The sequence below is a fragment of the Callospermophilus lateralis genome, chromosome 10 (genome assembly GCF_048772815.1).
Source record: "Callospermophilus lateralis isolate mCalLat2 chromosome 10, mCalLat2.hap1, whole genome shotgun sequence".
NCBI classification, from domain to species: Eukaryota; Metazoa; Chordata; class Mammalia; order Rodentia; family Sciuridae; genus Callospermophilus; species Callospermophilus lateralis.
The window spans coordinates 12,776,141-12,801,932 of NC_135314.1; the positions used below are offsets into that span (position 1 = coordinate 12,776,141).

General features: G+C 36.9%; 1 protein-coding gene across 1 annotated transcript; it reads left to right on the forward strand.

Moving 5' to 3' along the window:
* Window positions 1-11,253: 11,253 nt before the first annotated feature.
* On the forward strand, window positions 11,254-11,439 carry Krtap8-1 (keratin associated protein 8-1). Its single transcript, XM_076868968.2, has one exon. The coding sequence runs from the start codon at window positions 11,254-11,256 to the stop codon at window positions 11,437-11,439; it is 186 nt and encodes a 61-aa protein (XP_076725083.1).
* The last annotated feature ends 14,353 nt before the right edge of the window (window positions 11,440-25,792 follow it).

Genomic DNA, 25,792 nt, shown 5'->3' on the forward strand with positions numbered 1-25,792 from the left:
GCACATTTCCAGTATCTGGCTCTAAAAGTTGCCTTTGTGCCTTAGAAGAAGAACTTCATTTTTCTTCTCACATCCCTAGTAATACAAGGTAGATGCTAAAAACGACCTTCATAGAATACCAGCAAGGAAAAACTTGTACTAGAAACAAACAAACAAACAAATCCCACTTTTTTGGTTTATTTATTTTTTTTCATGTGTATCATGAATCACATGTGAAGTGTGTTTTGACAAGAGTACCTGGGCCTATTATGCACCAAAACATGACTATGTGTCCCACTGTTTCTTAAGAAACCCAGGTGGATTCCACAACAAATAGTAAACTTCCTGAAGCTCTCCCTCCATCATTAACTAAAAAGCCTTGCCAATGTGCTTTGACCCCAAGAGTGCAACGGTAACAAAGTATTGAAATTGTATCTTAAATTAGCTCATAGACCCAGTCAGCAATTTCTGGCCCTGTTATGTGATCTTTTTGTTGTTGTTGTTGTTTGTTTGTTTTTAAATATTGCCTGGAAGCTGCATTTGACTTGATGTGATGTTGACTTGAGACTTAGTGCTTCTTGACCTCAGCTCTGTGGTTATTTTGAGCCAGATAATGTTTGCTGAGGGGGGTGGTTCTGTGCATTGTAGGCTGTTTGGAAGCATCCTTACCCTCCACCCATTAGATGCAAAGTAGCAGCACTTCTTACTCCCCGTCATGACAAACATAGACATTGCCAACCATCACTGGAGAGCAAAGTTGCCTGTAATTATAAATCACATTGATTCTGGTTATTAATCCTGGTTGAGAGAGAGTCTCTAATTCTTTGCCATTGTACATTCAACCATTTTAAGTTATATATTTTGTTGAAGAGGACATCTTTCCAGATACTTGACCATAGAACACTTCAAATTTCTTGAAGTGTGATCAAAGCACCCCTTTTATTGGAATCATCTGGCATCATATTAAAAATGAGTATTCCTTAGCCCCCTCCCACCCCACACCCCCAGAATCAGAATCCATAGGAATGGAATTCAAAAGTATGCATTTTAAACAAGTATCTTGGGAGAATCTTGAACAGACTAACCTTTTAAAACGATTATGTACTGGTCTAGAGGTTTCAGCAATTCTCTTCTGTGATTCCCGTCACTACATTGCCTTTTTAAAGTGATGGCAGCTGGGAGCTCATTAGTTTGTCTTAGCAGGATGTATAATAAGGTGAGAAGAGGCACTCTCCATAGTCACATGCTTAATTGACCAAATTCTAATAAAAGAGGGCTGAATTGTAATCTTGGTTTATCAGAGATTTTGGTGGTAGAATCATATAATGTGTAGGGCAGTAAGTCCCCAGAAGTCTGTCTTCTCATTTTACAGTCCAATGACTTGAGCCCAGAAAAGTGATTTGCTTAAATTCTCACAGCAAGGCAGTGGCTAATTTAGGTTTAGAACATTCTTTCATTAATTCCCTCATTTAATATTTATTGAAAAAAAACTACATTGTGCCCAGTAGTGAGTAGGCAGGAAGGAATAAAAGATGACAAAACCATTTCTTTTGCTCTTCTGGGAACAAGCGTGTTGGTGTGACAGTTTTCAGTCACACAAAGTTTAAATGCTAACTTGGTAAGTTCTAGGAGTATGAAAAGGTGGTGGCCTGCTGTGACATTATAGATGAACTATAGTTAACCAGGGAGGGCAGAGAGGCTTCTGGAAGGAAGTGATGGATTTGGTGTCTGAAAGTTGTAAAGGAGTTGAGGAGGAGATGAGAGGAAGAAAAATAATTCCATGAAGAACAAACAGCATGTGTCAAAGCTTGAGAAATATGCACTGTAAGTGTGAATCCTAAGTAGGGTGAGTTGGGCACTTTTAGATCATTTTAAAAATGCAAACAAGCAAACAAACAAACAAAAAAGACTAAAAGCATTGGAAGTTTGGGAATACTTTTTCTTTCTAACTGCTGTTTTCTTAATTTTTTTATTATGATGAGTTACATTCTTTCTCTACTTAATTTGTTGGGAGATTTTATCACTAAAGAATGTTGAGTTGTGTCAATTTTTTTCTACATCCATTGAGATGATCACATCATTTTTACCCTTCATTCTAATGCAGTGTATCACATTTATTGCTTTGTGTATGTTGAGCCATTCTTGACTACTAGAAATAAATTCCAATTAACCATGGTGCAGGATCCCTTTACTGTGTTGTTGAATCTGGTGTGCTACCATTTTGTTGAAAAGATTTTGCATCTATATTCATCAGGGATATTGTTCTATATTTTTTTTTCTTATGGGATCTTTGCCTGCCTTAGGTATTAGGTTAATGTCAGCCTTGAAAAAATGAGTTTGTAAGCGTTCCTACCACTTCAGTTTTGGGTAGGAGTTTGAGAAGGATTGGTATTTCTGGACTGTTTATGTGTTCTATTTCCTCATGATTTCTTTTCTTTTTTTTTTGTAGGTTGCATGTTTCTTATCATTTATCCATTTCTCCTAGGCTGTCCAACTTGTTGGGGTGTATTCATAATAGTCTCTTCTGATTCCTTATATGTCTGTGATATCAGTTATGATATTTCCTCTTATATTTCTCATTTTTTTGAATCTTCCCTTTTTTCTTTGTCCACATCAAACTTTATCAGTTTCATCTTATAAAAACCAAATCTTAATTTTGTTGATCTTTTCTAATATTCCTTAGACTGTATTTCACACATTGTGCTCTAATCTTTACATCCTGTCTTCCCACATTGGGTTCAGTTTGCTTTTCTTGTTCCTAGAAATGCAAAGTTGGGTTGCTTATTTGAAATCTTCTTTTTCCTTAAAGTGGAGTTACATCTACATACTTGTGTCTTAGAACTCCTTAGGCTGCATTGTGTAAATTTTAGTGTTTGTTTCCAGAGTTAGCTCTTCTCAAGATAGCTTTTGATCTCCCCTTTGAAACTCTGGAGGAGGCTGGTGTTTAATTTACATTATTTGTGAATATTCAGCTTTTCTATTGCTATAAATTTTTAATTTTATACCATTATAGTTGGAAAAAAATGCTTGATGGAATTTCAGTCTTTCAAAATTTATTCAGACTTGATTTGTGGTCTCATAGAGGGTCTATCCTGAAGAATAGTCTGTGTGTGAATAGGAAAAATGTGTATTCTGCTGTTGCTGAACAGAATGATCTGAATGTGTCTGTTACAACCATTTAGTCTAATGTTTTCTTATAGGTTTTCCATCTGAATAACCTGTTCATTATTGAAAAATGGGTTATTGACATCCCCTGCTATACTGATACCACAGCCTCTTTCTTCCTTCACACCTATTCATAATTGTCTTACGTATTTAGGAACTTTGATGTTGGATAATGTATGTTTAGAATTGCTATATTTATTGATAAATTAATCCCATTATCAATATATAATAACTGTCTTTGTCTCCTATTTTAGTAAACTTTTTTGCTGCTGTGACCAAAATACCTGAAGAAATAAATTTTGGAGGAGTAAAAATTTATTTTGGGGCACATGTTCTGAGAGGTCTGAATTCATAGATGGTGGCTTCATTCTTCAGGACTCGAGGGAATAGAACATCATGGTGGAAGGGTGTGCTGATACCCCAAAGGCACCCCCTCAATGCCCACCTGCCTTCAGTTATCACTTAGTTATACCCATCAGGAGATAAATTCACTGATTGGGTTAAGGCTTTCAAAACCCAATTATTTCACCTCTGAATGTTCTTGCATTTCCTCACACATGAGCTGTTGGGGGACACCTAATAACTAAACAACATCTCCTGTTACACTTTTGGACTTTAAAGTACGCTCTGTCTGACATGAATGTAGCTACCTCTGATCTCTTTGGTTTTCCATTTGTAGAATATCTCCATCTCTTTATTTTTCAATCTACGTGTGTCTTTGTAAGTGAAAAGAGTCTCTTGTAGACAGCAATTAATTGGGTCTTGTTTCTCATCCATTCAGTTGCTCTAGGTCTTTTAATTGGAGTTTTAGTCCTTTGCATTTATCCCAATTCATCCCCATAGGTAAGGACTTAAATTTGACACTTTCTGAACTGTTTTCTGATGACTTTGTAGATTGTTTACTCCTCTATTCCTTTCTTTTTATCTGATAATTTTGTGTAGTGGTATGTTTTGATTCCTTTCTCTTCCTTTTTCGTATAAGTACTACAGGTTTTGCTTTGTGGTTACCATAAGGCCCACATAAAGCATTCTATTTTAAATGGTGGCAATTCAACTTTGATCTTATACAAAGACTCACTCTCCCTGATATTTTGTTTTTGATGTAAATATTTATACCTCTTTATATTGTGTATCCATTAAGAAATTGTTGCAGTTAAAGTTCTTTTTAGGGATTTTTGCCTTTAAATCTTTATGTCATAGCTAGAAGTGATTTATATGTCCTCATTATAATATCAGGGTGTTCTGAATTTAACTGTGTACTTTGCTTTACCAGTGAGTCTTACACTTTCATGTTTTCATATTACTAACATCCTTTGATTTCAGCTTGAGGAAAACTCTGTAGTATTTTTGTAAAGGAGGTCTATTTGTGATAAAGTCTCTCAACTCTTATTTGTCTGGGAAATTCTTTATCTCTTCCTCATTTTGACTTTACCAGATAATATGTTCTTGGCTGGCAGGTTTTATTTATTTATTTATTTTTAAATTCAGTAGTTTGTATATATAATTTTATTTTCTCCTAGCCTGGCTGAGAAACCCACTTAAAATCTGTGGATTTTCCACTTTATGTGATAAATATTTCTTCTTATTACTTTCAAATTTCTCTTTGTGTTTGATTTCTTTCAATTTGATTATACTATGTCTCAATGAAGACTTATGTAGTTTGAATCTGATTATAGAACTTTGAGCTTCATATGTCTGAGTATTACTATCTTTCCTCAGATTTGGGAAGTTTACAGGCATTTATGAATGTATGTATGTATGTACGTATGTGTGTGTGCAGGAAATTGATACCAGGGCCTTGTGCATGCGAAGCAAATGAGCTACTGACTGAGCTCTATCCCCAGCCCCTTAGGCATTCTTTCTTTTAAGAATGCCTTTTGTTTCATTCTACTTTTTTCCTTCCAAAATTTCAATAATAACAAAGCTAGCTCTCTTGAGTGTTGTTGCATAAATCCTGGAGCCTTTTTTTCCACCTTTTCCCTTCTGATTGGATAACTTCAAATAATCAGTCAATTTGTTTTGTTTACACTGGAAACTTGAAGCTCTCCAGTGCATCTTTTCATTTCTTTCATTATATTCTTCAGCTCCAAAATGCTTCATTAGTTCTTTATTATTATTTTTAATGTTTTCTTTCTCTCTTTGTTGACCTTAAATTTTTGTTCTTGATGTTCTATTTTTTTTAATTCTCTGGGAATTAAAAAATAATTATTAAATTGTTTATCTTTGTTCTCTGGTTTCTTGTAAAATGCTGAGATTCATTAGGACAATTATTTTGAACTATTTGTCCAGGCAATTTGTAGATCTCCATTTCTTTGGCATTTGTTACTGGAAGTTTATTCTTCACAATAAGACATTTGAAATTATCCAATCGGCAAAGGTTGCTGGGGTCCTTTTGCAGAGTAGGCCATTGGGGACCACAGTGGATTCTGCCATGTGACTGGCACTGCCACAGCTATTCTTCTTGTTCCCAGTTGTTTTTAGATGTCATAGCTGTGTCAGTTTTCTCAGTGACTTGGGTGAGTTGAAATTACAGTGAGTCCTTTAGGGGTGTGCTGAAAGGCTAGAGAAGCCGGTTCTTCACTCTGCTCTCCTGTTTTCTGTGAAGGTAATCCACTGGCGGTGGAGTTCACTCTTACTCCTAAGTTTTACTGTCCCCGGGGGATGGGACAAGGTAAGCAAAATGAAGATTTTGTTGCTACCCTTTTTGAGTGGATGGTCTTAGGTTTTTTTGTTCTACTTTGTTGACAGCTTCTCATATGAACTTTTGAGCCAATGCCATTTGTGGACAGCTAGTGTGTGTGTGTGTGTGTGTGTGGAGATAAAAGTTGGCATCTTTTATTCTTCCATCTTGCTGATGTCACTCTATTGAAATATTTTTAACTTATGTGTTTGTGTGTGTGTGTGTGTGTGTGTGTGTGTGTGTGTGTAACATAAACAGTTTTTCATTGAGCAAATACTTTGGAAGCAGATTCATAGGATAAAAAAATTGTCATTTGATTAATTTTTGAGATCACTGTCACAATCTAGACACACAAGTTGGGAGCTTGAATTGGCTAGTGTAGTTGTCAAAATAATGTTCTTCCAAAGCTGTCCACATCTGAGTCTCTGCAACAAGGGAGCGTGTTTGTTATTACCTTTCATGGTAAAAGGAACCTGACAAATGTGATTATGCTAAAGATACAATCACAGAGACATTATCCTGGATTACTAAGTGGGTTCAACATAATGAAAAAGGTCTTTATAAGAGGAAGGTAGGAGGATGGGTAGGATAAATGGCAACAGAAATAAGTGTTTGAGTTGATACAAGGAAGTGGCCAGAGGTCAGAGAGCACAGAAGCTTTCTAGATGCTGAAAAAGGCAAGGAAGGGGATTCTACTTCAGAACCTGCAAAAGGAATTCCTGTGCATCCCTGGTGGTGATAGTGGGTGGTGATCATAATTATTAGCACACCCTCACTGAATCTACCTCCCTAATAATTCTTGGTTTCACCCCACTGCTAATGCTGATACCTTTGTTAAGGCTTCTATTATCTCTTGCCTAAATGAGTATGATGGCTTTTGTGGTAAATCTATAGATCATCAATCCAGTGACCATGCCTGACCCCCTTTTTCCAAGCTGACAGATCCTGCTTCATGCTGTATAGTTAGTAAATGCCAGAGACCTGCCTTCCACTTTTCCTTGTATCTCAGCCATGAAATGTGACTCATTCTGAGCAATGGGAGCTGAAGGAAATCTTTTGGAAAACAAATGCAAAATGAAAACACAGACATCCTGATAGAAAATGAAAAGAAGCTGTATGAGAATAGAACCTTCCTCTTCCTGCTCTTGGATGTCAGTACATAAAAATGTGAAGCGTGCTCCACCTGCAGTGATCTTGACCAGCAGAACCATAGTGAGATAGTCCTGAACCTGGACAATTTCTTACACTTTGTGAAATTGCTTATGTTCTCATGTCCTTATAATTTGTGAAAAATAAACTCTACTTGAGCAACTTTTGCTTTGCTTTGTTTTTGTGGTGCCAAGGGATCAAACTCAGGACCTCCTGCATGCTAGACAAGAGCTGTACCTTGCAGTCCCACTGACAGGTCTCTCTTAAACAACTGTGAGCCATGGTTTTCCTTACCTGCAGCCAGAAGCATTCCTAAAGACACAGTTTTATACCTGGTATTCCTACCTCTGGAGTTTTTTGATTCTAATTAATCCTTCACATTGTCAGAATAGTGATCTTTCTAAAGTGAAGGCTGATTATGCCAGTCTCCAGCTTAGTGGATGAAGTGGCTCCTTTGGCCTCCACAGCCAGTCTCATATACCCACTGACTGCAGCCCCATTACTATTTCCAGGCCCACCTTCCATTAATTCCCCTTTAAATCTAAGGTGATGGCCTCATGGCATTATTCATGAACCCAGGAAGACATTTGAGTATTTGCCACCTATGAAAATTTTCTTTAAACCATCTCCTTTATATCCTAAATCCAACTATTTCCCCAACCAATGTCCTTTAATAAATGACCCACTTTCAAGATGAAGCTCACATATCTACTCCTTTCATTATGGAACTTTCAAACCCCAAATTTCAGGTTAGAACTGTCCACTCTTCCTTATCCCTGAGGTCTACAAGGGGCAGTCGGACTTTTAGAGTAGAACATGTGGCTTGTGTTTCATTTAGTTATCATTTTCATATAATTTTAATTCTCATTCATCTATTAATTTCCAGAATTTTAACAAAACATCTGGAATATAATACATGCTTAATTAATGTATTTAAAAATAGATTTTCAAGAAGATGAATGGAAGACAATTTTTTTTTGTATTGCAGAGTGACTACATATACTTTAAAAACACATTTGAAACATTTCATTCTATTATTTTCCCTCCTTTTTAATGATTTATATTTTGAAGCTGGAAACACTATATTTGAAGCTGATAAGACAGGAAATATTTTATTGTACATATTGGAATTGACTCTACTTTTAAATTTTTTACAACATTCTTGCTCTTTTGTAGAAAATCAAGGACCACCTCCTACCTTTACTCATGTCAGATCTTATCTGAAATCAAAGATATATGAAAGGAGAAATCATTTTAGGATCAAAAGAGAAAACCAGTGAGTACCCAGGAAACATTGGTACAATATTGTAATCATTTCATATGTGAGAATGTGTTTTTCTCTTTTTAAGCCTCCATATCACATGAACCTGTTTTGGGGAGGAAATTTTTAAGAGAAGGCATCTTAACAATTGGTTGAGATGGGATCCAGGGATCCCTACATTCACAGTTTCCTTAAGCATGGGGGATTTTTTAGAGAGTTTTAGAATCTGAGGAAGGAGAAGTTGAGTTGGAAATACACTTGGGAATGGAAGGATACACTTATGTGGTTTGCAACCACCTCTGAATCTAATAAAGCTATTTCTAGGCGTCTTCCTGTGGGAACGGCTTTCTGGAATTCTACCAACTACTCTGCATATTCATTCAGAATGTGTGTCATGAAGGTGCAAAGTTATATCCTAGGATGAACTTGTTCCGGGGCATCCAGCTCAGTATGAGTAGGAGAGGAGAAAATTTTGAATTAGTAGAGCCTGAAGCTAGTCTATGGGATAGAAAAATTTATAGAAATTTGTCACATAATTTAGTGGTAAAGGCAATATTTTCCCCCTGAAACCTTTAATACTTGTAATTTTTATTAGTTTAATTTTTTTCTGTGATTTCTTTAAGATTTTAACATCAATTTACTTTTTAAAATTTAATTTTTTATTTATGTTGTGTTCTTTTTCAGAAAGAGGGCTACAAATGATGTATCTGTATTATTATTTAGATTACCTATATTCATAACATCCAGGTTTTATGAAACGTAGATCCTTTTTTGATAGACATATATCAGAATAAATCCTTCACAGGCCAATATAGGGTTAAGTTAGCTATTGATTTTTTTTTTTTTGAATGTTGTCAATTAAATCCAGGTATGTTTTACAACTGAGCTACATCTCCATTCCTATTTCTATTTTTTATTTTTTTGAGACAAGGTCTCACTAAGTTGCCCAGGTTGGCTTTGAACCTCGGATCCTCCTGCTTCAACCTCCCAGACAGCTGGGATTGCATGAGTGAACCCAAGTTTGTTACTTAATTTAAAGTGTTTGTTACTTAATTGTCGAGTGTTCCCCGACAATCTTCTCTTGTTAAGATTTTTTTTGTCAATTTTCTAGACAAAATTCAGGCTGTTACCTGTAAATAGGGCTTATATTTTATAAAAGATGGCATATTTTCATTTTTCTTCACCATTGCTACCCAGGTTCAGAGCTGTGTATTATGAAGGCCAAGTTAGCATTCTGTCAGGTTGGGTAGGCGGGTGGGAGAGTAACTCCTTTAACCAGGTCTCCATAATTGGACTTTGGCATTATTTCAAGTCCTTTTTTCTTTTTCATTAGGAGACGCTGTATTTTGCCTAATTTTCCTCCCTTCAAATGTTACGTGTGTTTTATTACAAAACAGCAGCATGATGATAGTAGAAATTTAAATCATTCCACTATTTATAGGGACTGATTTGCTATAGAATCTTTAATGTTTGAGAATGAAGCTACTTTAATTCCCTGGCCTTATTTAGCTATACATCATATGAAGTGTTTGAATTTTAAATACTGAATCACCACGGGCGCGACACAGCTTTGCTCATGAAGCAGGATGGTGGGGCAGCACTGTAGGTGTTTTGTTTTTTTATTTTTAAATGCCTCTGCTGTAATTAACCAATTAGTGGTTAGAATGCTGGCACAGTTTTGTATTTCCCCAAGAGTCTCACCTTGACTTTGGATTCAATCCATACCCTCCCAGAAGCTGAAGGAAGGAAACAAAGTTCCTTTTGGCATGTTAACTAAAATCTGGGGGCCAGTATGTGACACTAATATGTTTTGTGGCCTTTTAGAATGATCTCTTTCAGCCTTCCTATTTCTGTTCTGTGAGCTTGTTTCCCATGATTTCTGTAAATTCTACCCTAAGTGCCATTGTGGAGAGTCCACCTGAGGCACCTGGAGAGAATTTACCAGGTCTTGTATGATCCAAGATAGTTTTCATCAATCTTATTCCTTTTTATCCAGATTTGGGAACTCAAGATCTGCGCAAGGAGAAGTGACTATTCTCCCCTATCCTGGGGTGCATGATCATTCTAAAAATTAAATCACATTGATTCAATATTGTCACCTGGCTCTTCACAAGATGATCACATTTGCCTGATAATCTGGTTTCTTAGATCTAATGAAAAACGTGGTCTATGCTCTAGAATAAAATTTACATTCATTTTTCTGTTTCTACCTTGTTGCTATTTTCAATATTTGCTTTAGAAAGTGTATCAGGTCAACAAAGCACGCTTGTTTGACATTCTGTATTAGGATTAACCCACAAACTCTATTCCTTTATATTTTGAGATTATTAACTCAAGCAATGATCTAGAAATGTGGTATTAAAAATTATTCATCTAGGGACCCTAATTAAGATGAATTTTTAAACCGTTTCCTAAACAGAGTACCTGTAGATAGAAACATAAAATACAAAAAGGAATATTCTGGAAAGTCCTATAGCATTTGTCTTGTATATGCCATAAAAGAGTATTCTTCAAGCAAGCAAATACTAAGAACTACTTTGATTTTTGAGACGGACTCATTATCTATTTATTATTTCATTTATTAATGTATTCAACACATATTTATTGAATTCCAACTCTGTGTTGTGGAAATTCAGAGAGCAAGAAGACAGCTAACAGCTAACAGCGTCAGAATTTTCTTAGCATTATAAAACCTGCTGACAGAGAATTACATGTAGGGTCTATAAGACAAGTACCTTTGAAGTCACTGCAATAATTTTTTTTTAGGAAGGCACGTAATTTGTTTGAAGGAATCTTCTCTCTGCATTATATCACATAAGAGCTTTCTTAAGCAACTCTAAAGACTCTTAAGCAAGGGCATAACAAATTAATGAGCTTTTGGTAGTGCAAATTGGAGTCAAGGAACACTTTGCATTTTTTGGCCACACCCCATTTTCCAGGGTATATAAGCACGGTTCTGAGACCGGGGACTCCATCACACTTCATTCCCCTGCAACCTAAACCTTCCACTCCCAACACCATGCACAACTTCTCTGGTTCTGTCTTCCCAGGATGCTACTGGGGAAGCTATGGCTATCCCCTGGGCTACAGCGTGGGCTGTGGCTTCGGCAGCACCTACTCTCCAGTCGGCTATGGCTTAGGCTATGGCTATAATGGCTGCGGGGCTTTCAGTTACAGAAGATGCTTCCCATACGATCTCTACTAATTTGCTGAAATCCCTGAGGCATAGAATCTCCTCTCTCCCGAAGGCAGAGTGGCGCATCTCTACGCTCCTCCTTTATCTACTGCTTTCGTCCTCCTTTGTTCATTAGCCTTCAAGTGACTGCTTTTCAGACCTAGCACCAGAGTCCCAAAGGAAGAAGCTGAAAACCCACAGGACACCTCAGGCTGCCTTCCTTCCACGGACAGTGTTGGTTGGGACACTTCCAGAAGTTTGACAACGACTGGACACGTATTACCTTTGACTTCTTCATGACACTCGTGCCTCTTGACATGATGGAGTTGTGGCTGCATCTGTCAAATTCTCAATAAATTTGTCTCAACTTGCATACTAGTCTGGAGTTGGGTTTCCTTTCTTGGTGTGTGCATATTTTCAGATACATTGAGTGGGGAGGGAAATGGATTTGTTCTTCTCAAATGGTATTAGTGGGGTAAGGGGCAGTATGGAAGAGACAATCCTGGATCCTCTATAAGTAGCCTGCAAGAGGGTGGGTTGCTGGTCATAATAACAAAAACAAACACACAAAAACACAAAACTGTCTGAAATTTCTCTGAATTGAGAATTAATTAAACATACAGGCTAGCATTTTTCAGGATCTGAGTATCTGATAGAACATCCAGCCCAATGCCAGTATTATGTCAGTCATCACTTGGCATCCCTTTCTCTTCTCACTACTCCTGCCTGTCCCCAAGAAAACCCAACATAGGAGGGACATTTTTAGTTACTCTGCAGTTGGTACAGAGGAAACTCACAATGACCCCACTCTAGGAACTGATGATTATGGAATACAGTACCATGTCTCCTATTTGAGGATTCTGGAGTATTAGGTACTCCTTTGGAGTCTGATAGTCTCCTAAGTGACAAATCCCCTCTGTCTAATCCCCTAAGGTGTCTCCCTTGTAGCTCAGAGGTACCCAGATTAGAAACAACAATGGGAATCTTCTTCCTCTTTGTAGAATCAACCCCTATAGTGAGTTTCACTATCAAAAAAAAAAATTGAGCTATAAGGAATGAGTATTTCTGAAGATATATTAATTTTTGGAGAAGAGAATAATAACCATTTTATAAGCCAAGCCAAAAATGTCTCAATCCTCATGCTAAAGATATTTTATGGGTGACACAGATATTATTAGAGATGGAGGATTTGGCTGGACTCTGCTTTTTTTTTTTTCATTGAGTATCTGCAAGTGGTTGTACTGCATGTGATTTACCTTGTAGCTGAAACTATAAAGACTGTTTTGAGAGATTGCTTCAGAAGAGAGTGTTTAATATACCATATTTCATCCAGTGAATATCTTTCTTAGAAGTTCAGAAAACAGCTAGTTCAAGGATTTCCAATTAACATGTCCTTTTTCTTTTTAATAATAGAAGGCATTATTACAATGAATAAAATAACTCATTTGAAACATTCTAGCAGTCACATGTCAACTCATGCTGAGAATTTTGAATCAGTTAAACATGCAGGTTAGTATAGAACAGGGAAAGAAAAATTGGATTTCTTAGGAATAAGGGCAACTGAGAAATAAGGAGGTATCACACTGTGCTTAAGGGACCTTGGAGAGAATCTGGTGTTTCGGAAGCAGTGGAATGCAGGAGAATGTCCTCCATACCTTATGCAAAATGTAAACTCTTATGTCTCAGCCTCTGGGAATTTGACTTGGTACATGCAGGGTAGGATCTAGAGGCTTAAATTTTTTAGAACCACTACAGGGATTCTAGTGAAGATGGTCAATCTCTTCTCCTCCCGCACCAATCTCACACACACACACACACACACACACACACACACACACACAATCTATCTCTATCTATCATCTATCTATCTTGGCTTCTGTCTATGAAAGTGAGTCTTGATAAAGGAAATCATTTAATTAAGGGAGTCTGGTGCATTTCAACATGACAATCAAAGAGGAAAGCGTGTCCTTATCTTCCTGGATTAACACAGGATGGACACTGAAATTTCTCCCAGTCTGACATGTGGCTGCTAGAATGTTTCAAACTGGAGTTTATTGACTGGAGTCCACTATTGTTAAAAAGAAAAAGAATCTGTTAAGTCAATATTCAGTAGAACCATGCTGAAGATCCAGATGCCACAGTCTGTTAAAAGGTGAAAGAATATTATTGGAAGATTTTTATACATTCACATTTTCATATGCAATTAGAATGTATTCTACATAATGCCAATTGGTGATATTCTTTTAAAACTGAAATTTGCTTCTATCATCTGGGTATTCTTTAAAAAAATGTATATACTTCGATCCCACCCTTGGAAATTCTAATGAAAAAAATCTTCTATGGGGTCTGAGAATTCTCATTTTCAAAACATCTCTTTAAGTAATTTGCCTTTGTGCTCTCAGTTTAGAATGGTTACAGGGTCCTTTTTTCATGACTTTTCATTTCTTGTCCTTTCAGTTCCCTTTATTTATTTTGAATGTAACAAGTAAGATGATTCACTCATGTTTATATGGAATTCATAAAAATGAAAATAATAAGTAACATTTTATAGGAAAATTTAAAGAAAGAGTAGAGGAAAATTTGATGCTGCCTGTGGGCTCAGTGGGGATCTGCACCAGGTGAGTTGGGTTTATCTTTCTAACTGTAGACCAGCTTTGATATTGTGCTGAGCCAAGTTTAATGCCAGGATCTCTGGCAAATTTCCTCAATAAACATGAAAATGATGTTAAGTGTTCATTTCTTCATTTGGTGACATCTTGTAACTCATCTCTAATTCATAGTCCTTTGCGAATTGGAAATCTGCTGCCTGTGCATTTTATGACTTGGGGTCATCTCACAAAGTCAAACATGCAGTACTGTTTTTCTTTCCTGCTTTAGCATTAATTATTTCTCCTAATTGCAAAACCTCCGTGTGTTTATTTAAGATTTCCCTGCTGGAGACAGCCAGAAGATGAAGGAACATGATTTGAATATCAAAAACTTTTTATCGGTGGCAGAAGAACCTGGGGGGCAGAAAAGGTTCTACTTATACTTTATACTAGTTCCCAGAACATCTTCATGGAAGAAAGCCATGGCTTGTGATAGCGCAAGTGCTTTCCTAGGTTATGGGTCTATGACTGGAGGTGGTGCTGGCAGAATCACCCTGCACAACCATTGCTTGAATCCAGAGCACATTGTCATTTCCACTCTACTATTTTCATAGTAACTTGTTTTCGTAACTACCTCATCTCCATAGAGAGAAACTAAGAATGCTGCGAGTTCTTTATTTATTTTCACATTCCATATATCAAGAATGCAGTCTCATGTCTTTTGTTGATGTCTACCTCCTGGTTTCAGGTTTTCTATTCACCTCAGTAAAACTCACTGCTCTAAACATTAGAGAACCTGATGCTTGATTACCCAGAAGTAATTCACCAGTGACAACTGAATGTATGATGTTAATTTATATTTACCCATTGGGTTCACAGGGGAGGTCTTAAGTCCCAAAGAATTTTTAAGACTTAACATTGATATTCTATAAAATCTTCCCCAAGTGCTCTCTAAAGTCTCTTTTGAAGGCATCTAACATCTGTCCTCTGTCATAAGGTACGTTAAACATTCTCCAAATGGCACTCCTTATGAGGCCAGTGTGTCTGATGGTAATATCCATGAACGTGTTTGCCATAAAACTATGATAGTCAAGAATAGGATAATAGCACAGCTGTAGTGAACTTGATAAATTCAGGGGATCCTATGCCATATTATAATGTTCTTGCATATAAGAAATAGCCAAATCAATTTCCCTCCCTTCCATTTTTACCTCGGCTTGTATTTTTTCCCTTTCTTCCTCTGAAGGTTTTGCTCTCAAGTTCCTTACTTTTTAGGGACAGACTACAGGATTCTCTTCTACCCCCATAATTTTGTTAGGGTAAAGTCAGCTCTGAAGTGGATGTGCAAATAGTTTCTCAGAGGAACAAAGCAGACCTTTCCCAGCACCGAGAAATTTCACTGTCATATGAGTCATCTTTCCTCAAATGTCCACACAAGACCTGCCATCTGGACTGAGGGAAAATTTTCATCAATAATGGAGACCTAAGAAAGATGATCCAATATCTTACAAATCAAAGTTTTTCTTCACTTAATAATGATAAGAGTGGACCATAAATACCAGAAGTTAAAGAATAAATGTATGATACTGACATTTGATAAATTTTATCTAAAATGTAATTCTAAAAAAAGATTTTTTTCTTTGCCCTTTTGACAATAACTTGAGACACAGAAAGCAAAATAGAAACTGAAAATACTTCTATGAATGTGGTATCTGGTTTCCCATGGTTTTCTTTCAGCTAAAGGGTGGCCCTTCTCAGAGCCATTCAAAGTGTTAGAATTTTTGCCCAGTGGAAGTACTTAACCCGTGGCTTTCCAGTGGCACATGTAGAAGCAAATCACACTAAATATCCAACCAATCAACTAACCAACTGACCTACCAAGCAACCAACCAGCTGACTAACCAAACAGCTAACCACCACCATCCAACCAATTAACCAATCAGTTAGCCAGTCAACCAGTCAACTAACTAGCCAGCCAACCAGTCAGACCACCGATAATCTCTTGTGAACACAATAATTTCTTTTGAGCTGAATGTTGGGTAAGTGTAAGTTTTTAGCCCATTGATCTCTTTTGAAAGTTTTTATCTCATGATCTCTTTTGACACTAAAAACCTGAAGTGGGCTTATTTGACACTTCAGTTTAGGCCATCATTTTGAGCACACTGTAGTATGTATTTTCAGTCATTTCAAGGACAAAAATAATTAGGAAGAGTGAAAAAGAACTAATAGCTAATATATTCCTAGGCTTGTAGCAGGCAGCCTTTCCCTTCATAACCCCCGAGGTGGGTTTTGTTACAGGTTCTATTACTCTCATTGAAACTTGAGGAAGCTGGAATTCAGAATGTCCAAATGTCATGTTCAAGATCTCAGAGCAGCAGGTGGCACAGCAGAGCTTTAGTCCCAGTACTTGAAGCGGAAGCCATGCGGCCTGCTGCCCTGCTAACCAGGGTCGAGTCCTATTGCTTCCAAGACAGATGAACACCGTATTCCATGAGGGGAACATCTGTCTTCTTCACTACTATGTCCCCAGATAAGGTAAAACATTGATTTCATATACAGTATTGGGTCTCCCATAAAAGTTTTAATAGTAAAAAGAGAGGATGCTAGTATTTTTTTTTCAAATTAAAATCACTCAAATTTGGTCATAAGGTCTTTTGAAACTCATTTACTCAAAACTGAAAATTGTAGTATTTGATATGGCCTTTCTTTCTTTCTTTCTTTCTTTCTTTCTTTCTTTCTTTCTTTCTTTCTTTCTTTCTTTCTTTCTTTCTTTCTCTCCTCCTCCTCCGCCTGCTCCTCTCCCTTCTTCCTTATTTTATTTTATTTTTTAATGATACTCAAGGCAGTTTCCCTGGATGTACAGAATTTTGGCCAGAAGTATCCTCCTGAAAAGAAGGGGTAGGCTAAAGGTGCCATTTCTCCAGGTCTACTGAGACGGTGGAGAAACAACGCGTGTAACAATTCCACTTCCCCTAGCTATCTCAGGGACATTCATTCAAACAGTTCTTAGACTGTCAGAGACACCAAATAGTACTGTTCAGTAGAATTCTTCATAAACATCAAAAAGGATGTGATGCCTGCCTTGGAAGGTAGCCCAAGTAAGCTATCCAAATGCAGAAGTAGAAAGCCAGTAAAGGAAGGAGAAAAGGCAGAGGAAGGAGCCATCCTACCCCTCAGGGCTTCTCATCAGCTTTCAGAGTTTGCTCTTGTTGTTTGCAACATAAAGAGACAGGCTCCTTTGCCCGCTGAGTGCTGGGCTACACCCTCACTGGCCTAACATCCGAACTTGGGGTATAATTCACCTGTTCCATTACCATCTACTCAAGCCACGGCTATCCTGTTGCACTGCTGCCTGCACTCTGCAGTTGACAGCAACAGCACGTGGCTTCATATATCTAGGTTGATGGCAGGCTTCTCAGCTTTGGTTTGGCTTCTACTTTGAAAGGTTTGTTAGGTCCATAAGCTCTTTCATATCTGTACCTCAGCTCCTGGTACAAAGCTTTATGGAGCACGATGAGGTTCAGTAAATTCCTGTGGACTGAAAACATGGTTTGGGACTTCGGCTTCAATTGGCATGGCTTTTTTTTTCTTTTTCCCCTGAGAAGCCTGATAATTGGAAGATTAAATGTAGAGTCTAGTTTAACCAAAGACTTTGAAGACACTGCAGTAACTTCTCGTTACAGGGATAAAACCCATAAAGAATATTGTTAATCATTATTATTTTTTTTGACATTGGCAGTTAGTCAAACTCAAACTTCTTTAAAGAATAATGGGGATATCTTAATTTTTTTTTATGACATCTAGAAAATTAAGAATATTGTTTCTTTTGAGGTAAAGAATGAATGGTATATATCTAGAAGAAACATAGTGAATATGTCAAAGAGACATTTGCACTCCCAATGTATCGTGGTACAAGTCACAACAGGGAAGAAACAGAATTAATCTGAGTGGTCATCAGTGGATGAATGGATCAGTAAAAGGTACGGACACACAAAGGAACAGTATTCTGCATTAAAAAAGTTGAAACCCTTCCATTTGCAACATGAGTGGAACTGGAACTGGGGGACATTGTGTTAAATGACAGAAACTAAATACAGAAAGACAAATACCACCTGATTCCACTCATATTTGGAATCTAAAAATGTTGACCTCAGAGAAATAGAAAACGCTGAGAGGAGAGACTGGGTTGGGGGCAGGGAGGGAGGTAGTGGAGTTTCTCAGCTATAATTAGGAGAAAAAAGGTAAAAAAGGTAGCTAAAGAACACGGGAGTATATTGTATACTTCAAACATTAAAAAAAAAAAAATACAGAAAAAGGATTTTGAATCACCAGAAAGAAATGTTGAGAGAGGGATACTTACCCCGAAAATATGTATAATTGTTGAGTGTCAAACCAAAGTTGAGGGAGATACCTTTGCTGAGGTCATGGGGGTCATATGGAGGGGATGATGTCACTCACCATAGGCTGCCACCTTCTTCTGCTGCCTGACCCCTGGCTAATGTGTTATCACTTCTTCCTTGAGAACTGCCTCCCATATAGCTCTCGGGAAGCTTATGGAGTCTCCCTGGGCCTAGGGCTGGCTATGGGAGGGACAGTACTTTCCTGTCAAAGATCCTGAGCAACAGAAGTCTTTGGATTGATCAGTATAACTGGGACCTACACACTTCTGGGACATTTTGTCCTTTTGTTTCCAGTCTGATTCTATTTTTTTGAGTCCCAAGATGACGCTTCATAAAATCCAGCTTCAGCACAGAGTGGATCAGACCCCCCTGAAGTTGAGTCACGTTTAGCCTGTAAGTTTGAACTTTCTCGGAAGTTCATCAGGTTTGCGACGCATTCAAAATGTGCTCTGATCTAACACATTTGTTTGTGTTTTTCATCTTGAGGACACTTCTGTTTTTTTTTCCTTCAAACTTTACCTGACTTGACATAAGACAAGTGGTTTGGGTGTCTGTTTATTGGTTTAAATATGATTGCTGATTTTTTTTGGTATTTTCAGTTACATTCTACAACCAAAACAATATTTTAAAATCCAGGAAAACGAAGACTGATTTTTCCATAGTACCAAAAGATGTTATCCCTAATGCTTAGGTTAACTAAAAGGGGGATTTGGTGATGTCCAAGTTAATTTGGTTTGCATATTAATATCCAAATCCAATAATAAAATCACACCAATTTACTTTAGATCTCAAATAATACAAAGTGACTATATATAGGGAAGTATAAATCACATGTAAGCTCAATTTGAAATTCAATTAAAATTAATTGAATATATTAATATGTCTGGCTGTGCACATAAATTTTCTTATTCCTCTCTTCCTTTTAAATTTATCTCATCTCTCAAATCATGTTTTTCAATGTGTGGTCTCTGGACTTCAAATCATGTTTTTCAATGTGTGGTCTCTGGACTAGCAGCATTAGCATCACCTGGGAACATTTTTGGAAGGCAAATTCTCAAGCCACCTTCTTGCCCTCTACCCCTCTTCCCCAAGACCTATGGAGTCAGCAGTGTGTTCTAAAAATTACCCAGGAGATTCTGATGTGTGCTATGTCTATGAAATATTGGTTAAAATAGTGCATGAATTGACTCATCCAAGCAATATAGAATAGTTATAGTTAATTACTTTTAAAAGTTGCATTTGGGACAAACAAAAGAAAACAAGAACTTTAATGTGCATTCAAATTGTACTTTATGAGATTCACAAGACCTAATGACTTAAGACAAAGCAGTGACCTCTTTACAACTTTGCCACGGAGGCAGAATGTGGTATTATTGCTAAGGGTCAGACAAAAACAAGGAGAGCTCAGACAGATTTCCAATCTGATTTTACTACTGGGGTCCTTTTATTACATTGCACATTAACCAAATTTCACGCTAGTAAGTGATAAAACCAGAAATATGGGCAATTCCATGCAAGCTTTGCATACATTTTAAAACACTTTTTACATTTTATTGAAGAATATAAAGAAATACATTAGAATATTCTTAATGGTTAAGGCCAGCACTTTGTTTTTCCACCTAGTGTTAGATATAGTCTCTTTTTGGGATTTGAATCCCTGTGTAATAGTGAAATTAAACATGATAAATCCAGAACATAGTAGAAATTTTAATATATTAATTTCATTACCCTTCCAAAATATGCACTAAGTTCCACACTGTCTTCCACTGTACTGTTCTGAACAACAGAGCATTTTAAGGAATTAAGTAAAAAATGTGAAGAATTTTTTCCCTTCAATTTGATTGTGATGCTGTAATCCATGATTTTTCTATGTAAATCACCTCACTGGGCTTTTTCCCAGCAATTTTGACCATATCCTAAGGAACAGTCATGTAAATGAGACTCGGGTGTCTCAATGATCCATGTAACATATGACTGTACTCACAATTCTTTAGCTCTCTTTTGAGAGGCTGAAGTGCCACTCTGAAGTGCCCTTACCCTTCTTGAGTATTGGCCTGCACTTGGGAGCTGGACAGAGCCTAGGAGGGTAAGAGACTGTCACAATCACCTGGAGAGTGGATTCTTTAGGGAAACTGGTTTTTTTTCCCCCTGTGAAACATTCCCTTCTTTTTTTGACTTATTTCCTCATACCTGGTAGATCATACTTAACATCCGTGCCTACTTAATAGGCTTGGAGTCTAGACATAGTTTATAATTCCATTCAAAATAGGAACATTGAATAAGTTGAAACTGATTAAAAAGTTGGTGACAGCATTGACCATCCTCAAAAACTGTTAAAATACTCATAACTATAGAGTGCTTCATAATTGATAAATATCAAATAATCCCCAAACAGTAAATAACTGCAGCTAATTTATGGAATAGATTCTTAGTGAGGAATAAACTCTTCAGGATTTTGTGGCATATGATTAATAGAAGATTTTAATTATTCTTGAAAACATCTATAATGAGCTAAATCATCTATCAAAAGGTTCTTATGATAACCTTGGCATTTATCTAGCCCCATACTTTAGACAGCATTAATAATACTCTTTTTTCCCCCAGAAAATGTGTGTAGTCTCACAAGCATTGGTAAGTAAGATAGTAAGAACATTTCTGCCTGATTTAGAAGCCTGATGATTGATGGAAAAATTGGGGATCTAGCTTAACAAAGATTTTGATGACATTTCCAGTAGTTTCCATTGCAGGGAGTAACTCATTAAAGGGACATTGGGCAGTCGGCCAACTGAAACCAATTTTAAAGAGCAATGAAGATGTCAAGGAACAAGGGAACTATAAGTCACCATCCCCTCTAGTGGGAGTATAAAAAAGACTTTGGACAGATGGTGCAAATCATTCTTAGGGCGATGTTGTCTTTGCTACTAAATGTTCAACTATTAACAAATTGTCCTTTGTTTTCCTCAGTCAGAGCACCTACCCTGGGTCCTACTGGGACAGTTGTGGTGATACCCTGCGGTACAGTGTTGGCTCTGAATATGACAGCACCTACTTCTATGTGGGCTGTGGCTTTGGATGGCTATGGTGGCTTCTAGTCATTTGGCTACAGTTAATATTGGACATCCAGTCTCTATTAAATTTTTACCCATGTGAACTATAACATAATCTATCTTAGGAATCAAACTTGAAGTGACATTTTTTTGACAACTTTCCAGCAGAATTTCATATCCTCTTTAGATTGAACTGTGCGAAGTAGAGGGCTTGTAACCTTTGTGGGCTGAACTTTAATGGAAACCTGTTTTTCTTAAAAGAATACTGTGCTTGCTTTAAATTCTCCCAGTACATTTAAAACTCAGGGTGTTTCTCATGGGCTTTCCCATTCCAATAAATATGCTTATAAATGTGCCTTTTGCTTTTGTTCTTTTCTCTTGATTCATTCTTTGTGAAAGTATTTTCCTACTACAGTTTTCAGTGAGGTAGTGGCTTTATATTCTCAGTATTATTCCCACTAATGAGATATTTATCCTGTCACTCTTTTTATTCACAATTATACCCTTCAGTAATCTTGAGGTGAAAATCCTAATCTCTTTAATTGTGTGTGTTACGTGTCTCAATAAAGAAATTTAGCTTTTGGAGAATACTTTTCAGTTCCTTATTGTCTGTATTCTGGCTTGGCATCTACCGAGCCAACTAGAACCAGTCAGAGAAGCCATGTTAAGATTTATTACTCCTTTCATACTGCCATTTGTAACAACATGGATGAACCTGGAAGACATCATGCTAAGTGAAATAAGCCAGACACAAAAAGACAAATGTTGCATGCTTGACCTTAATTATGGCTCCAAATAAAGTTGAACTCCAAGAAATAGAGAGTTGTATAGAAGGCACAGGGTGGAAATGGGCCAATGGAGGTGGAAGGGCACAAAGCACAAAGTTGCAGTTATATAGAGTGAATAATTCTAGAGATATAATGTATAGCATGAGGACTACATTTCTAATATTATATTGTACACTGAAAAAATTGCTGAGTAGAATTTAAGTGCTCTAACCACACACACAGGTAAAAAGTAACTATGTACAATGATGGGTATGTTCAGTGGCTTGATTGTCATAAGCACATCACTGTGCATAGGCATAGCAAAATAATATGCTGGACACTTTAAATGTATACAATGAAATTAACATAAATTTAAAAAATTTATTTATTGCATTGTGATTATTTTTAGCATTGTCCTATTTAATTATTCACTATTTGAAAACAATTTTTTAAATAAATGAATCATATTATTCTACTTAAATCTACTCTATTTTACTTATTTATTCTAGTTTTTAACTTATTTAGGACTTGGTGATTTTCAATCTCTCATTATTTGAAGTAATGATTCTATGAATTGAATATTACTAGATAGCCACTGTTCTCATGTTTAAGTATTTCATTGTTTTAGATTCCAAATGGAGCCAAAATATTATCTCAAAGGTCAGAAATATTCGTCAGGCTCAGAATACATGTTGTCTTCCAATGTCAGGCCCTTTCAATCAAAATACTGTGCTTATTCCTTACTGTATCACATAAGACCTTGGATATACCTTTTATAATACCCCACCTCACCCTATTTTAAAATATTTATTGCTAATTAAAATTATATTCTACAATTAATAGTTAACTTTAAAAACTATAGAAGCATTAAATGGGTGATTCAAAAGTAAATTGAATGGAATAGTACATGAAAATATAGTGTTACTGCTTTTAATTTCTTCTGCACAATGATAACCACCTTCAAGTACTTAGGATACTTTTTCATAATTAATTGCTTCTCTGTAATAATTTTGTTCTACATGCTTTGTTTTCTTCATTTTATACATAATCTTTTGACTTCCTGTTATGTGCAATGAGGATATATTCTTCTGTATATCCTTCCCCCAAGAGACATGCAGTCACCCTCTCTCAGCCTTCCCAAATGCTTATAACATGAAGGTATTACCATTAGTATGCCTACTTAAACAATATTTGCCCTAAATTCATAATGTGTTGGAACTGCATTTCCTTTCCAGGAGTTAGTAACTGCCTAAACTTTTCACAGTGTAACCCTCTCCAAATCTATTGACAGAATGGTGAAATTCCTCAGTTTAGGGTTGCACATATCAAAAAACCTACCAGTTCAATTTTGTCCTTATAAAAACTCCTCTTGGAGCTCTCTGTTCCTCTGTTCCCTGTCCAGTCTGAACTCCTGCCCTCTAGGCTGGTGCATGGCTCACCTGTCCTCACCTCGCTCTCTTTGGCATCATTCAAGGCCTGAGTTTGTATTTGCACTTCTGGTTTTGCTGGAGCCCATCCTGCAGATTTTTGAGCTAGTAGATGTTCAGGTGAACTTTCTGAAGTCCAGCACATCTGAAGTACTTTTATTTTACTCTGACAAATAATTTATGACTGTTTTTCTTGATTAGAAATAATTTTCTTTCATTTTGTGGAATATCTTGCTTTATTTTCTTATGGCTCTCATGTTTACTTTTGAGGTAATTAATACCATTCTAATCCCTAGTCCTCTATGTCCACAGCAGTCCCCACCCCATACCAGTGGAAACCCCAGATTCTTTTCATCTAGGTCTTTGGGAATAATTTTTAAGATAAAGTTTTTACACTAGGTAAAATACTGAAAGTAGATTTTTCTTCTAAAAACCACATTTATTAATTTATTTATGTACTCTAAAGTATTGCACATTCTGATAATGAGTTTATTTAAAAAAATTGTTTCTCTTAAAAGATTTTTGCCACTCCTCATGGCCTAGATCAGGTCAACTGAAGGAAAACAGAGAGTACCATTGCCAACAGATTTAGAAGAGAAGGTAACAAGTGGAGTGATCTTTCCCCTAAGTTGGACTGGCTGCCTGAGCTAAACAGTTTTGACAGTCAATAAAATGGTGAGGCCACCTCTCAGGGTAACATGATATATAGGTTAAACACATATCATGGGGAACCAGCAGCAATAAATATTTTCCACTGACTTCCCAAGAGACAGGACTGGGTGATAGAGCAAAGCAGCAGCACATGCTAATGCAGAGGAAGATCATATTCAGAAATGTGTCAATTGGTTGTGTCATGTAACCCTATAAAAATTATTGGCCTCCTTGTGCTTAGATGCTATCTAAAATATTATATCAATATTTAAATAGTGTTATGGTTTGGATTTGGAATACCCCCTGAAGGGTTAAAGACACCGCCTGTGGTGGTGTGGGGAAATGGTGCAGCATTCAGGAGGAGGGGCCTCATGTGAGGATTTAGGTCACAGAGGGCATGTCCTTGAAGGGGATGGTGGGACCCATGTCTTGTCCCACCACCATCATTTGCTGTCTTTCCAGAAGCCCAGAATCTAAAGACAGCCCATCTTATTTCAGTCACAATGTTTTAGTCAGCCAAGATCCAACAATGCACAGGCTTTTGAATACAGATGCAGCCTCTTTGGAGAACTTCAGTTCACCATGATGAATACACTTCTTCTTTAAAATTATTTGCTTCGCAGATTCTTGGATAACTCTATTCTGTGATAGAACGAGATAAATTTAAGTGTCTTCTATTCCTAGTTTTAATCCATTAGATTAAAAAAAAAAACAAAACACTGAGGGCCTTGTTTACAAAAACAGAAATGGAAAGAGTTTTGTTATAGCAATTCCACTAGATTATTTGACTGACTTCTGAGTTATCAGCCAAACGTAAACAAGTATCCCAGAACAAAATCATTTAAAATGAACCGCCAATTGATAAATTGATTGAATTATCATTTAATTTTTTTTTAATTGAAAGTAAAGGTTTGGCAAAATAATCATTATATAGTTACTCAGTCACTATCTTTATTTTGAAGAGTCATGCCAGAAAATCTAAATGCTTTCTAAATGGTTGTGCTCCCTGCCCTCCCCCTCCCCCCTGGCAAATTCTGATATCCTGGTATGGTGGGATGACATGATGAGGTGTGGGCTGTGGGTGGTGCCTAGGTTGTGAGAAAGGACCCCTTATGAATAGGATTTGTTCTTCTATTAAAGGGATCAGGAAGCTCTTGCCCTCTTTCCACTTAATGAGCACACTGAGGGGACAGCAGTTTGTGTCCTAGAAGAGCCTTCACCAGAGCACAACCATGCTCGTACTCTGTTCTTGCCTTCCAGCCTCCAGAGGAGAGAAATAAACTACTGTCGCTCATGAGCTAGCCAGGCTAGGACACTCTGTTTCATTGTCCCAACTGACGGAGACAATGCCAAATAGATTTTGTCAAGATTCACAAATGACCTCGAATAGCCCTGCTAACCATTATCTTATACCCTGCTGAGACACAATTAAACAAAACATGAAATTCCCCCTCTTTACATCAAATTTAAAACCATGCACTTTATGAGTGTTTTTGCCAACAG